This window comes from Eschrichtius robustus, chromosome 1, assembly GCF_028021215.1.
Source record: "Eschrichtius robustus isolate mEscRob2 chromosome 1, mEscRob2.pri, whole genome shotgun sequence".
Classification (NCBI taxonomy): domain Eukaryota; kingdom Metazoa; phylum Chordata; class Mammalia; order Artiodactyla; family Eschrichtiidae; genus Eschrichtius; species Eschrichtius robustus.
The window spans coordinates 119,013,570-119,027,045 of NC_090824.1; the positions used below are offsets into that span (position 1 = coordinate 119,013,570).

Consider the following 13,476-nt stretch of genomic DNA (forward strand, 5'->3'; position numbering starts at 1 on the left):
AGATGCATTACAGGGATATTTAGAATAGTTGTTTCTCTAGTAATCAGCAAAAACAAACAGGTAGATAATATCCAAGTTAGACGTTATTTATGAGGATTTAGGCAGTTTATTTGGATTTGTGGTAGGCCTTTTTAGATATTGGATAGGCCTTTTTAGGCCCTTCAGGAAACACATTTTACATAAGTGGTATGACAGTCATTTACAGTTTAATTAAATTTCTTGTCTAATTTTAAGGTATATGCACCGTCCCCAAATTCAGATGACTTCAACCGTGAATCTCCTAGTTATCCATCTCCCAAGCCACCAACCAGTATGTTTGCTAGCACTTTCTTTATGCAAGGTAAGTACTGCCAGATAGTTGTCAAGTACTACAACAGTTATCTCTTGTATATTAGCTAATATTTTAAAGTTGTGAGGAAAGAGAATATCTGTATAGAAGTTCAGACATTTTTTATCTAGATATGTTTGGCTGAAGCAAATTAAAATTTAGTTTTAAAGTTTCCTATTGCTAATTATTGCTGACTGCAATGTAGTTGGATTATTCAGCGAAGCATCGGAGTGCCCATCTAATATTGATTGAATTTATAAAGGACTTCAGTTGAGAAAAGTGAGTAAAGCTGCTCTTTCTCATTTTAGGATTTAAATGTATAAAAGCTATTAGCAATTTTAGTTTCTTGTTTAAATTACAGATTCATATCACCCCTAGAATTATCAGTGCAAATAAAAAGTGAATATCATAGAACAGAATAAGACTTTAAGAGAGAAAAAGTGTTGCACTTCCTTTCATTCTTGTCTAGCAAATCATTTTTATTTGGTCTTCTGTGGTTTTGGACTATGGGAGCAATAAATTACTACATAAATGGTTCCCTGACTTTACATTGGAGAGTGAAGTCATTGCTAACACATTTCTTTTGAAGGCTGACTATAATATAGTCATTATCCATCACTTAGGTTCTCTGTAAGAGAAACTTCTTTATTCTAGTTTGAGAATGTTTGGTATAATATACATTGCTTATAGATTAAGAACTTTTTGTATATAGGTATACCATTTAACCAAAAGTTAAATCCAACCTATCCCCAAATTTGGAATTTTTATTGTCCTCCCTGATATGAATTTAGGTCTTGTGAGGATTTTTATAATGACCTGCCTACTACAGTTTAGATTACTTTTTCTCCCTCTAACTATAAAGCTTTATTCCTTCATTTAACATAGTAACTATACAGTTTGGAGGGAAGAAAACTAGATGAAGACTAGGTTGGAAAGGGGAGGAAAAAACATATCTGGAGGGTACCCTTTGAATTTTTATAGCATCATCAAAATAAAAGAAAAAATTTTGGCTAAGGAAAATTTTATATTTCTCTTTTTGTCTTAGATGGGACCCACAATTCTTCTGACCTTTGGAGTTCATCAAATGGGATGAGCCAGCCTGGTTTTGGTGGAATTCTGGGGACCTCCACTTCCCACATGTCTCAATCCAGTAGTTATGGCAGCCTTCATTCACATGACCGCTTGGTAGGCTGTAACACATGACTAGGGTGCAGCAACACTTTGTCCTCACTTGTGTTTCTTTTTGGATTACAAGTGTAAGATTTGATTCTGCCAAAACTTCTGAATTTTGAAATACTTCTAGGCTTACTTCATGCCTTTTGAAAAAGTAAATGACAAGAGTAGTGCTCTTCAGCTGCTAATTTATGATGTTCTTTTTAACCTGTTATAGTAGTTGCCCAGTTATATGTGCGTATTATTCAGAAAATGTATTTAATAGATCATGTCTCTTTCCCCCTTTCTTTAGAGTTATCCTCCACACTCAGTTTCACCAACAGACATAAACACAAGTCTTCCACCAATGTCCAGCTTCCACCGTGCCAGTACCAGCAGTTCACCTTATGTTGCTGCCTCACACACCCCTCCCATCAATGGATCAGATAGCATCCTAGGTGAGCTTTGTTAGGTTGGCAAAACTCCCTAAAACTGAATTTGGCGATTTGTAGTGAATCCCATATTTTTCAATACATATATATATATATTTTTTTGTTCTTTTCATATTTTTTTCTTCCAGCTTTATCGAGATACGTCATTGACATATAGCGCTGTATAAGTTTAAGGTGTACAGTGTAATGATTTGACTTAAATACATCATGAAATGATTATCACAATAAGTTTAGTGAACATTCATTATCTTATATAGATACAAAATTAAAGCAATAGAAAAAATTTTTTTTCTTTGTGATAACCCTTAGGATTTACTCTCTTAACTTTCCTAAATGACATACAGCAGCGTTAGTTATATTTATCACGTACACCCCCAGTACTTACTTATAACTGGAAATTTGTACCTTTTGACTCAACGTATTTTTTAGTATTGAGTTTAAAAATGAAAGAAAGGAAGAAAAGAAACTTTCTGATTTTCATTAATGTACAAACTGGTAAGGAACCCATCTTTACTTTAGCTTACTAAATACAACACATGCAGAGTATTTGCAGGTTTATTGTGACAGATGTGCAACAACAATGGAGAACACCATTCAAATAATGGCAGAGTGCTAAAAAGCATGCCTGCTTGCCTGCTAAACTTCTTGATTTGTTTTCCTCTTTGAAATACTCAGGAACCAGAGGAAATGCTGCTGGAAGCTCACAGACAGGTGATGCACTTGGAAAAGCTTTGGCATCTGTAAGTATTGAATTTACATATTTTGCTGAATGATTTTTACACTGCTGAATGCAGTGATTAGATTTTGTGGGCAGTATGCGTCATAGTTAAAGGGTGTAGTTATAACAGGACCACTTCATTACTCATTTAGAGCTATTTTCGGTTTGTATTGATTTGTACTGCCCTTAAAATAATTCAGGAGAACACCTTCCCACCCTATTCCCACAAGAACTGTCCTTCTAATTTCAATTTAAATATCTGTTTTTGTCTTAATGCAGCAGATGTAGGGAAAAGAAAAAGAAATTTGGGCATTTTGAAATCTAAAGCACAGATTACTGAGGTTAATAGTTCAATCTGTTTATTAGTTTTAAACATATACTTTGTGAGTTGCCCATTAAAATAAGTCAAGTGGAACCAAGAAACATAACTTAGTTATTCTTCTGATCCAGAGAAGGAAGTGCTTTTATAAGGATTTTTTTCTAACATGGAAGGTATTTTATATATATATATTTTTTTTAAAGGAAAAAATAAGCATCTGCTGCTGATTCAAGACATAGGAGATGAGAGCCTTCCCAAAAAGGAAAAAAACAGATTCATTGAAGAACCCACGCTAAAATGAGTAAAACTAATTTGAAGGAATCCCATAGTATTTTCCTCAGCAAGTAGTTTACATCACACCAGAATGTTAATGACAAAGCAATGAGTTGCTTTAATAAAGGCAGTGATCGGTTTTAATATATGATCCTTAAAACATTGAAACAAAATCCATTCTTTTGGGAGAACATTTACCAGTAGTCCATAAAGATTCCAAATCTAATTATTTAAGAGGCTCTTCTGCTTTGTATTTTCTAAAGTTTCTCCTTAGGCTTTTTCTTCCTTTCTTTTTTCCTCCTGAGTGATATGCCTCTCAGAATTTTCACAGAGTTGTCTTACTTATGTCTTACTATGAAGTGCAGTTAACTCTGTCAAACACATTTGCTGCTGTTCATGGGGAAGGCAGACCACTTAATGTGTGAGTAGTAGGAAGCAACTGTTGAAATTTAAAGAGATAAACCTCTTTGTGAATGGTTTCTGTAAATAAACCTTACTCCAGAGCAGTACACGTTTCTTGAGAAATGAAGCCAAGTCAAATTCATCTACCACATAGTGGTGGCTCACACAAAATAGAGCTCAGTAAATGTTTGTTGAATTCAGTCTTGCATCATATGACAAAAATGATGATGATGATAACAAAACCCACAAAAATATCATCTGTAATTTGTATGCTTACTAGGTGCTAGGCACTATACTAAGCATTTACATGCGTCGTTTCATTTAATCCTCAAGAAAGCCCTGTGAGGTTGGCATTATTATTCCCATGTTACAGATGAGGAACTGAGGTTTAAAAGGTTAAGTAACTTTGGCTCAGAAAGATTAAGTAACTTGCCCTGGGGATCACCAAGCTAGGAAGGATAAAGCCTAGATATTAGATTAGATCTGATCTAACTAGCTTCGCTTCCAGAAAGACCAGTGGTACAGGGACTGTTATTTTACAAGGTGTTGATGAGGATTAAAGGGAGTTGTCTCACTTATTCTGGACTTATTCCACATGATGAAAACTACCTACTTTGGAAGAAAATTATTCTGTAATATTAAATGAGTGCCTCCCAGGTATTTGATTGACTTGCCGATTCCTTCTGCTGATTCTGTAAGAATCCAGTAGCAGATATTTCACAGGTAGAAAGACAAATAACATTTGAACTTTCAATACTAGACAACTTAAAAAAGTATAACCTGCATTTCAGGGGCTTTTTTCTCAAAAGTTTTTGTTTATTTCATTCAAGGAAAACTTCCATAAAGGATCCTTGGCAGATAGGCAGGCAGGAATTTGTGATGTTCTCAGTGGTCCTCCAAGCTCCTTTTCAGTTACCCTTCAGGTCCTTGACTATCCTCCCATATTACGACCAACGTACTAGCTAAACCAATTGGCATTTGGAAAAGAAAATCTAAATTCAGTGTGAGTGGAAGCCAGGGGAGGATGTTTAATCTAGTTAGTGGGTGGGCTTTGGTTGTCATGGAAACTCAGCTCTGTCATCCTGTGTTGTTACTAGGCAGGAGCAGCCTGGTCATTCCATAAATCATTTCTGTCATAGCTGACGGTGATGCATTCCATCTGCTCCATCACGGCATGCCATAGTCTGCACACTTCAGACCCCTTCCTTCAATCCATCTCCTGCCCCACTCTGCACCAGACACCTCCCCCAAACACATTCTTTCTCTAACTTCCATTACAAACTCATATTCACTTTAGTGCTCTTAGAATGTCCTGAAAAACAGACAAAAAAATACATTGGGGATAGGAAGGATTAGAAGAGATGAGTAGAAGGAATTTTATGAGGATTACATTTGAGAGTCTGACATGCGTCTCAGAATTTGATGCTAGGTATTACAGATCTTTGGAAATGGTGACCATGAGTATTTGAAATTTTAAGTCCTATAGAATGTGACGTTTTAAATACAGCATCTAGGTTTAGATGGAGAAATGCCATGCTATTGCCATTAGAAGTTATTTCTAATAGCTCCCCAAATGTCTGATACATGTCTTAGATGCCCTTTCATGTGTGAAACAGAGGTTACAACCTTTGTTCTTCAGTTTATGTATTAAAAAGCACACAGAATACTGGGTGATTAAACACGTAAGGCCAGATAATACATTCGCAAAGGTTCCTTTATTTTAGGTTTAAGCCTGGATAATTGTGGTCTTAATCTCAGGATAGCTAGAAAGAGAATTGTACATGAAAGTATTTACACAAAGTTCCCAAAGCCCTATGGATTACGCATTAGTTTAGATAATAAACTAGGGTAGATAGAGGGAAAGGAAAATCTGGATATTCGTGCCATTTCTGTGTTTCCCTGAACGTCTGCCAGACAATAACCCTTTAAGATTGTGCCCATGGAGAGTTATATAGAGAAGAAACATCTGGTTTATTTCAGTGCCTAATACCATATCAAAACACTTGGTCTTTAATTTAGAGGAGATCAAACAAGAAGACTGTTGAACTCTGTTGATTATATCAGACTTCTTTGTGACAATTTATGTTTTGATTTCTACCTCAGAGCAAAGGAAAGGGAGAGAGTATATGTATGTGTGTGTATTGTGTATGTGTGTGTGTGTGTGTGTGTGTGTGTGTGTGTGTGTGTTTTAATCTAGATAGTTAAATGGTCAGTAGTCTCTAACAAAAGAAAAGAAAATTCAGGGAAGTTGATGTTTAAAAGTAATTCATGAAATAAGTTTCTTTGTTCCTTAGACTCAATAACATTAGCATAATAAAGATTAACTGAAATGTGCACTGTAGTGTTTAAAAAATTGGGCTTGCAGTTCCAAGGTTGGGCTTGGGAGCACTCTATTGTTTCTTTTTTGTCTGAAGCCCTTTTCATTAGCTTCTGGCTTATTGGCACCCTGCTGATCGGAATAGACCGTGACTGATAGGAGGAGGAGCCTCATTTGTTGCAGTAAAATGAGGCATATTACCGTTTAAGCCTGGCAGAAGGTATTGGGAGTTATTCATCATTGGTCACTTAACAGTATGAGGACCACGGACTGCATGCAGAATGAGTTCTTACTTTGTGTTTATGCTCTAGATTCTAAATCACTCCCATCCCCATTTTTTAAGTAACTGATTTTTTTTCCTTCTCTTTTTTTTTCTTTGAAACATCTATGTTAGGAGTTCTTTAAGGTCAGAAAGTACAAAAAGTAATGTATTCCTGATTTAGAATGCTCTTTGTCAAATAAAGCCTTATGTTTAGAATTTCTTAAAGTAGCACAACAGTTTCTATAGAATCAGTATAGTTTGTCATTTGGTAATAGAATAAATATGCAGAAGTGAAGTTTAGTGACATGATCTGTGATCTAAAAGGCTGTATTATTCTGCTCTTTTAATGTTGTTGCTCCCTTCCCACATGCATGTTCTTTTTATGAAAGTAAAAGGAACAAGAAAAAGTCCTGTAATTTGCCAGGCTATCTGTCAGTTCAGGAAAAGTATTAGTAACAATTCTGTCTGTCATCACTTTAATTTAGGGCAAAATAGAACCAGGGAATGTGATGAGTGAGTGGAGAAAATGCCTTTTATTATACAAATGGAGAAGGTGCTTTTGATAAAAACACCAGAAATTATATGTTGATATGCTTTTGGTACTGCTTCTCCTGTTTTCACAGTGATTTTTAAGAGCCCACACCCATTTTATATATAACATCATTTTGCTTAGTCATTGCAAGGTAGTCATTGCAAAATGACTCTAAAGTATAAACTTCCTTCTTTGAGATAAAGAAGTTGTCACCAGTCCTTCACGTGCTTAGGGATTATTTAGCTGTAATGGCAGAGTTATCAGGGAAAATAAGGGTTGATAGTCTGCTTATGTCCTCAAAAGCCCATACCTGCCTAACGATGTGGTATGGACAGCTTAGTACATCAACACTAATTCTCAGAAATATTGGAACCTTACCATATTGTTCTCAAAGCTTATACCATAAAACTGGTTTGTAAATGAATCCATCTTTATAGTAGTATCTTTTTCTCCCCTTGGTATTCCTGTTACTGAACCCCACTATATAAATGCTGAGATAAACTATTTACTGAATTCCGCTTTTTTATCAGAAAGTATTGTAGCGAATTTCAAGTGCAATTTAATCGCTCAAGTTTTGTTTTTGTTTTTTTAAATATTGAGCACCTACTTGTGCAAAACAGTGACAGACAATGATGGATTCAATGTTGAACAGTATAAGGTCCCTGCTTTCAAAGAGCTTACAGTCAAGGAGAGAAGATAGAAAAATGGTAACATAGAGCATAGTGTGAAGTAAAATACCAAAAAGAAGTAACAGGTTACACTAAGAATATAAGGGAAGTGAAAATGAGTGTAAGTGGGGAGGTTACATTTGAGTTGGGCTTTGATGTGTTACAGAATTCCATCAGGGAGAAGTTAAGAAACAGGCCTTTTGCAAGGACTAGCTGTGTTCAGAAAATGAAAAAAATATTTTGTTTGATATAATGCTTTATGTAGGTTATAAGGTAGAAAGATATTTTTGTAACCAGATAACGGAATATGTCAAATGTCATTCTGTTTTATTTAGTAGACAACAGGAAGTGCTATACGGCATTTGTTCAAAACTGGTTGAGGACAATAGCTCAGTCAATTATGTATGGGATGAAAGGAGCGGGGAGTAACTAAAAATATAAAGACTTAAATAGTCCAGCCATAAGTTCTAGTAAAAGCTTAAGGTAGTGTAATGGCAGTGAGAATGATGTATGCCCATCCCAGAAACATTATAGAGAATTGTGAGCATTGGTGTCTATGGTGGGAAGAGTGGAGGAACAGGAGAAAGGAGGGAGAGTGAGAGTGGTTTTGGTGACCATGAGAATACTGGTGCTAACTGAGATAGAGGAAACAGGACAGTAGAGAAGGGAAGGGTGGGAAGCTTGGGACAGTGATGCAAAGTTTGGGTTTGGACATACTGAGCTTGAGATGAAAGAAAGATATGCTCAGATGGAGAAGTCCAGCAACCAGTAGGAGGATAGAGGTGTCAACTTAGGAGTCATTCACATGGATGTCATAGTTGATACTTTATAAAGAATGGTATTACAAAGAGAGGAAACACAGGTAAATAGAAAAGAAAACTGAGACTGGAGCTCTCGGAAAACCTACATTAAGTGAACTGTATAAGAGAGTAAAAGAGAGAAGGAGCCTGAGTAAATATTGTACATCCAAGGATTTAAAAGGGATGCTCAAATGCTAACTTCTTTCTTTATTTACCAGCACTGTTGTAGAATCGGAAGCTACTGCAGATGCTGTGTAATTCACATTGATCTGAATAAGACAAAGTCCTTGCTCTTCTGGAACATACATTTCATTAGGGAAAAGGGTGAAAGAGACATATGATAAACAAGTAAACAAATTTAGACAATTAGGGATTAATGGAAGCAGTATGAAGAAAACAAAGCGGGAGGTATGATACACAGGGAATGCTGTTTCTCCAGTGCTTTCATGCGATTAATTCATACGGTCAAGGAAACTGAAAGTCAGCAAGTTAGTCTAGTTTATGATAATCAAAGTTTTGCATGGAAATGGAACTTCTTTCACTCCTCAGCCACCCACCATCAGTGTTATCAACCCTTCCCTCCCTTACCAGTATTATAGTAAAGACATATTTCATATGTTAGCATCAGTTGTTAATAAAAGTTATAATTATTTGAATCGTAAACATGAGAAATAGTGATTTACAAAAATAAAAGGGTATGTTGAGATATGTTTTTGCTGAAGTTCGGTGACGTTGCCTAATTTACTTATGGTTGAAATAAATCACTGTATGTATGCAAGCCATTAGGAACCAAAATGTGACCTTTAGCTAATTTTCACAGGTGTGAAAAGTAACTTTTAAAAGGTAACAACTTTGACAACTTTAAGACAAACAACATTGATCTTATAGCGTACTACTTCCCTATTACTAAGTCTTCCCATAAAGTTTTCTGAAGTCTTCTTGATAACCGTGCTTTTCTAAAATGACTTTCCAACCTGGGAGTTCCCTGGCGGTCCAGTGGCTGGGACTCAGCACTTCCACTGCTGGGGGCCCGGGTTCAGTCCCTGGTCGGGGAACTAAGATCCCGCAAGCTGCCTGGCGTGGCAAAAAAAAATTTTTTTAATAAAATGAAATGACTTTCCAACCTGAATATACAACTTTTAGATCTGGCTCTTTGGAAAGAGTTGGTGTGTAAAGGGATTTCCAGTTACAATTTAGTAACATCATACAAATTGGTATAGATATACTCATTTGTAGTCAATGCTTACAATTTAATTGGTGCTATCTTCTTTTTTTAAAAAAAATGAAAGCTGTTAATGTTTGATGATTGTGACCTGTGGAATTTTGTTTTACGTGAGCCTGTCCCAGTATCTGACTTTTTCAACGTGTTATACTGTCTTTAAAACCAGTGCTGAGACCCCATATATGCCATAATTTGGGCCTCTTTAAATTTATTAGAGCGCTAAACTTACTCAGAGCAGGATTATTTCTGTTGGATGACACTTTGCACCCACAAGTAGTTTTCCTATTTAAAGTATTTGACCACAGTTTCTCCAAATAAGTTGATTTGTCTGCCCTAAGTGCTGAGATGTGAAGATGACTTATGATGCCTGTTATAGGAATGGGATTGTCCTAAAGAGGAGTTCCTAGGATCCGTTGGTGCGTGGATTAAGGAGACTTTTTAAGTGTTTAATGGTTAATTATGTAAACTTGAATGAATTTCTGTCACTATTTTTTTTAGCAATATGAAGTAAATATAAAATGTTGCAACAAAACCTTTAGCCAAAATACCAAAATTTATGCATCCAGATATGTTATCCTCTTAGGAGGTAAAGTCCACAGATTATTTTGGGAACATTTTTTTAAGAACTTTCAGGGTTTTTTCACTTTCTTTAAGGGTGACAAAATATCCTTTGAAAGCAAGTTTGATTTGTTTTGCAACACTCACACATCATTAGGAGCTAAATTTGGCAAAAATGTAGTTAATCAAACAACTTTCTAAAAGAAATAAGGGATAACTATTTTTAAAAATCACTTTCTTTGACTTTTAAAACTATCTTTAAGGACTGTTCTCTTCAAAAGATAACAGTTTCCTAAGATTATTTTTAATGAATAAAATTTATTTAGATGGTATATTCTAGAAAGATTGTTTATCAGACTTGTTGACTTTATAGTCACTTCTCTTTTTTTTTATCACTTCTCTTTTTTGTTCTAGCAATTAGAAATTTAAATTACTTTCAACTAGGATAATAAAGAAATAGGTATGATCTATTTACTCCTCTCATATTAGAATATATATGATATTCTTTAATCCGAGTTTTAAAACTGGGGCTTCTATAGCCTTTATGTAATGGAATAGTTCTAAAATTGATTAAACAGTTTTTCACTCTGAGCCTTAAGGGTGGCAGCTTAGATTATAAAAATAACTCCATGCAAATGGATTTACATTTTTGCTTTTGTCACATTGATATGTGTATATCTTTTGTTTTCTGGTTAGATTTATTCTCCTGACCATACCAGCAGTAGTTTTCCATCAAATCCGTCAACACCAGTTGGATCACCCTCACCTCTCACAGGTAGGCTTTTGTTTTATCTAACTACTTGATTACATGCATGGGGCTACTTGGAAATATTCGAAGTTTATTTTTCAATAAAATATAGTAAGAACTCATACCAAAAAAATCATTTCTATCCTGAGAAAACATGTAAACAGAGCCTTCTCCTGAGTTCATTTTGGAGAATATTGAAGTGTTTGCTGTTTGAATTATTTGTTCATATCTTCTCTGATTCTTAAAATAATTTGTGATAATTTCTAAGAACAATTATTATAACAGGATAAAAAATAAGGCTAAGCAATTGGGATGAAGGTAAAATATAGAGAAGTAGATGAATCAGAAATTTTGATAAGCTAACATAGAAAATAAAATAACCTATTTAGAAGTACATATAACTTCTTTCTTCCTTATCCTCTGCATTTTCCACATACCATGTATAAGACTCAAATGAAAAACTCTGCATTGGTTTGTCTTTATTTTTAAGTCCACTGAGTTATTATTTCATATATATATATAAATTCTTGGGGATAATGTAGTTTTTTTTGCTAAAGAAAACTCTTTGTGAATGTGTATGAATATTGTTAGTGGAGTTAAATAAGTGTTCAGATTTGCATTGCTTTTTTCCATTTTTTTTACAGTAGCTTTAACAAGTTCCAGATACTATCCTACAGTATAAATTTGTTGAGATACAACTGTTATTATTGTAAATGGGAATTTTTTGATTTATTAGGAATAAATCAAATTACAGGAAGATGCTTGGATCTGATCTGTTAAGCTATAAAACTTGGAATGTGTTTCCTGAGCAGTGTTTGGAGAAAAACCATGCTAAAGAAGAAATGTATTAGTTCTAAGGAAAAGACATTAGACAACTGTGTAAAAATTGCCATTTTCCTCCAACAGTTGACCTCAGAAATGATTCTCTATTCCTGATCAAAGTCACTAGTTCAGTCCATGTGGCGTTGTTGTTGTTGCTGTGAAGAAGCCTTTTTGCATTGTTCAGGGTTTCTGAAAATCAAGGCTCTGGTGTATCAGGGCCCTGGCTATCACCTGTGCTCTGTGATTTAGCCTGTGACTCTGCTAAGAAGCATTCCAGTGTGGAAATGATGAACTGCTGGCAGCTGCTTTCAGCTATTAGTGGGTTCTGCCACTTTCTCAGACACCATGGCTTCAGCTGTCTAGTAAAAGTTGAACAGCTGTTCCCCACATAGACAGGACTATGAAAGACCCATTGACTTAAAGTTGTTGTTTAACAGAGGGATGAAATTACAGGAAGAATGATGTAACTTTAACCATACTCACCCTCTTGGCAGAGTTTTACTAAAATTATCAGTGTCATTTTTGCCACAGCCTGTTTCACTTTCTCATCTCAGGTAGCTATATTGGCCCTTACTGTATGTTCCCACTGCCTCTTCTCCTCTACCCAGCCCAGTAAGATAAAAGTGTCCTTTGGTTTCCATTAACACTGGTTGGGAAGGCAGGCAGCAGAGGAGCTCAGCATCTATGCAGGGACATCAGTAAAATGAAGAATCAGAAACTTAGACGTTTTTCAAAAAATAATGGTCCAAAGTAAAATCTCACATTTCCTCCTCCATTTTTTTTTGAATTTATTTTTTTATTTTGTTTATTTTTTTTTAACATCTTTATTGGAGTATAGTTGCTTTACAATGGTGTGATAGTTTCTGCTTTATAACGAAGTGAATCAGCTATACATATACATATATCCCCATATCCCCTCCCTCTTGTGTCTCCCTCCCACCCTCCCTATCCCACCCCTCTAGGTGGTCACAAAGCACCGAGCTGATCTCCCTATGCTATGCGGCTGCTTCCCACTAGCTATCGGTTTTACATTTGGTAGTGTATATATGTCAATGCCACTCTCTCACTTTGTCCCAGCTTACCCTTCCCTTCTCCTCCATTTTTATTTGATGTTTAATGGATGATATCCTCTTTCCACCTTTAATTCAGCTGATTAATGAAAATCTGTGAAATGTTAAATTGTGTAATGAAGGTATTAATAGGCTTCTTTTTTCAATTCAGCAGTCATACTCAAAAGAAAAATATTTTCATATACTCCTGTTGAAATGGCATCAAAGACTGATTTTATACAGGTGCATCTCTGTCTCTCATCTCCTGTATCTAGTGTTTTCTTCTTATAACCACACCCCCCACACACACACACACCCCCCAGACTGGCAGAGCAGACATGCAAAGGGAGGAAGAAAAAAAGGAAAGCAATGGGAGATGAAGTATTCACAGTTGAAGGAAAAATGAAAAAGATAGAGCAAACCAGAGCTCCTATATAATATGTACAAATTATTTTGTACCTTGTGTGGCAGGAGCCTATCATCTAGAGTAAAAACTCCTCCCCGCTATGTGCGCTCTACACTTGCCCTCTTCCTTACGCCTGAGCATCAGTCAGACTCAGGACAGACCTTGTAAGAATAGTTGCACAGGTGCAAAGCAACATAGGCAGTTTCTAAGGCATTCATCATTCTTGTTTAAATCCTGCTCATTTTCCTTGGGAACTTTTCAGACTAAGAACATAACATTCCTGCATAGAAAATGCTTACGAGAAAGAAGCTTCTGAGATGATGATATTGTTTTAGTTAGGATACTTTAGGCTGAAAGGAAGAGAAACTCTTGTCTGGACTGGATTAAATAATAAGGGGATTTTGGATATCTTGTATAAAGCCCATAGCAGGGCAAGTTCCTGGACCAG

At 35.6% G+C, this 13,476-nt stretch overlaps 1 protein-coding gene across 5 annotated transcripts in view; it reads left to right on the top strand.

Moving 5' to 3' along the window:
* TCF12 (transcription factor 12) overlaps positions 1 to 13,476 on the top strand; it is a 373,142-nt gene that overhangs the window by 321,348 nt on the left and 38,318 nt on the right. For all 5 annotated transcript variants that reach the window (XM_068552268.1, XM_068552257.1, XM_068552277.1 and 2 more), the window contains 5 exons: positions 235 to 340; positions 1,374 to 1,513; positions 1,794 to 1,938; positions 2,608 to 2,672; positions 10,700 to 10,778. In XM_068552268.1, coding sequence (XP_068408369.1) covers positions 235 to 340; positions 1,374 to 1,513; positions 1,794 to 1,938; positions 2,608 to 2,672; positions 10,700 to 10,778 — 535 coding nt within the window. The remainder of the gene's footprint in view (positions 1 to 234; positions 341 to 1,373; positions 1,514 to 1,793; positions 1,939 to 2,607; positions 2,673 to 10,699; positions 10,779 to 13,476) is intronic.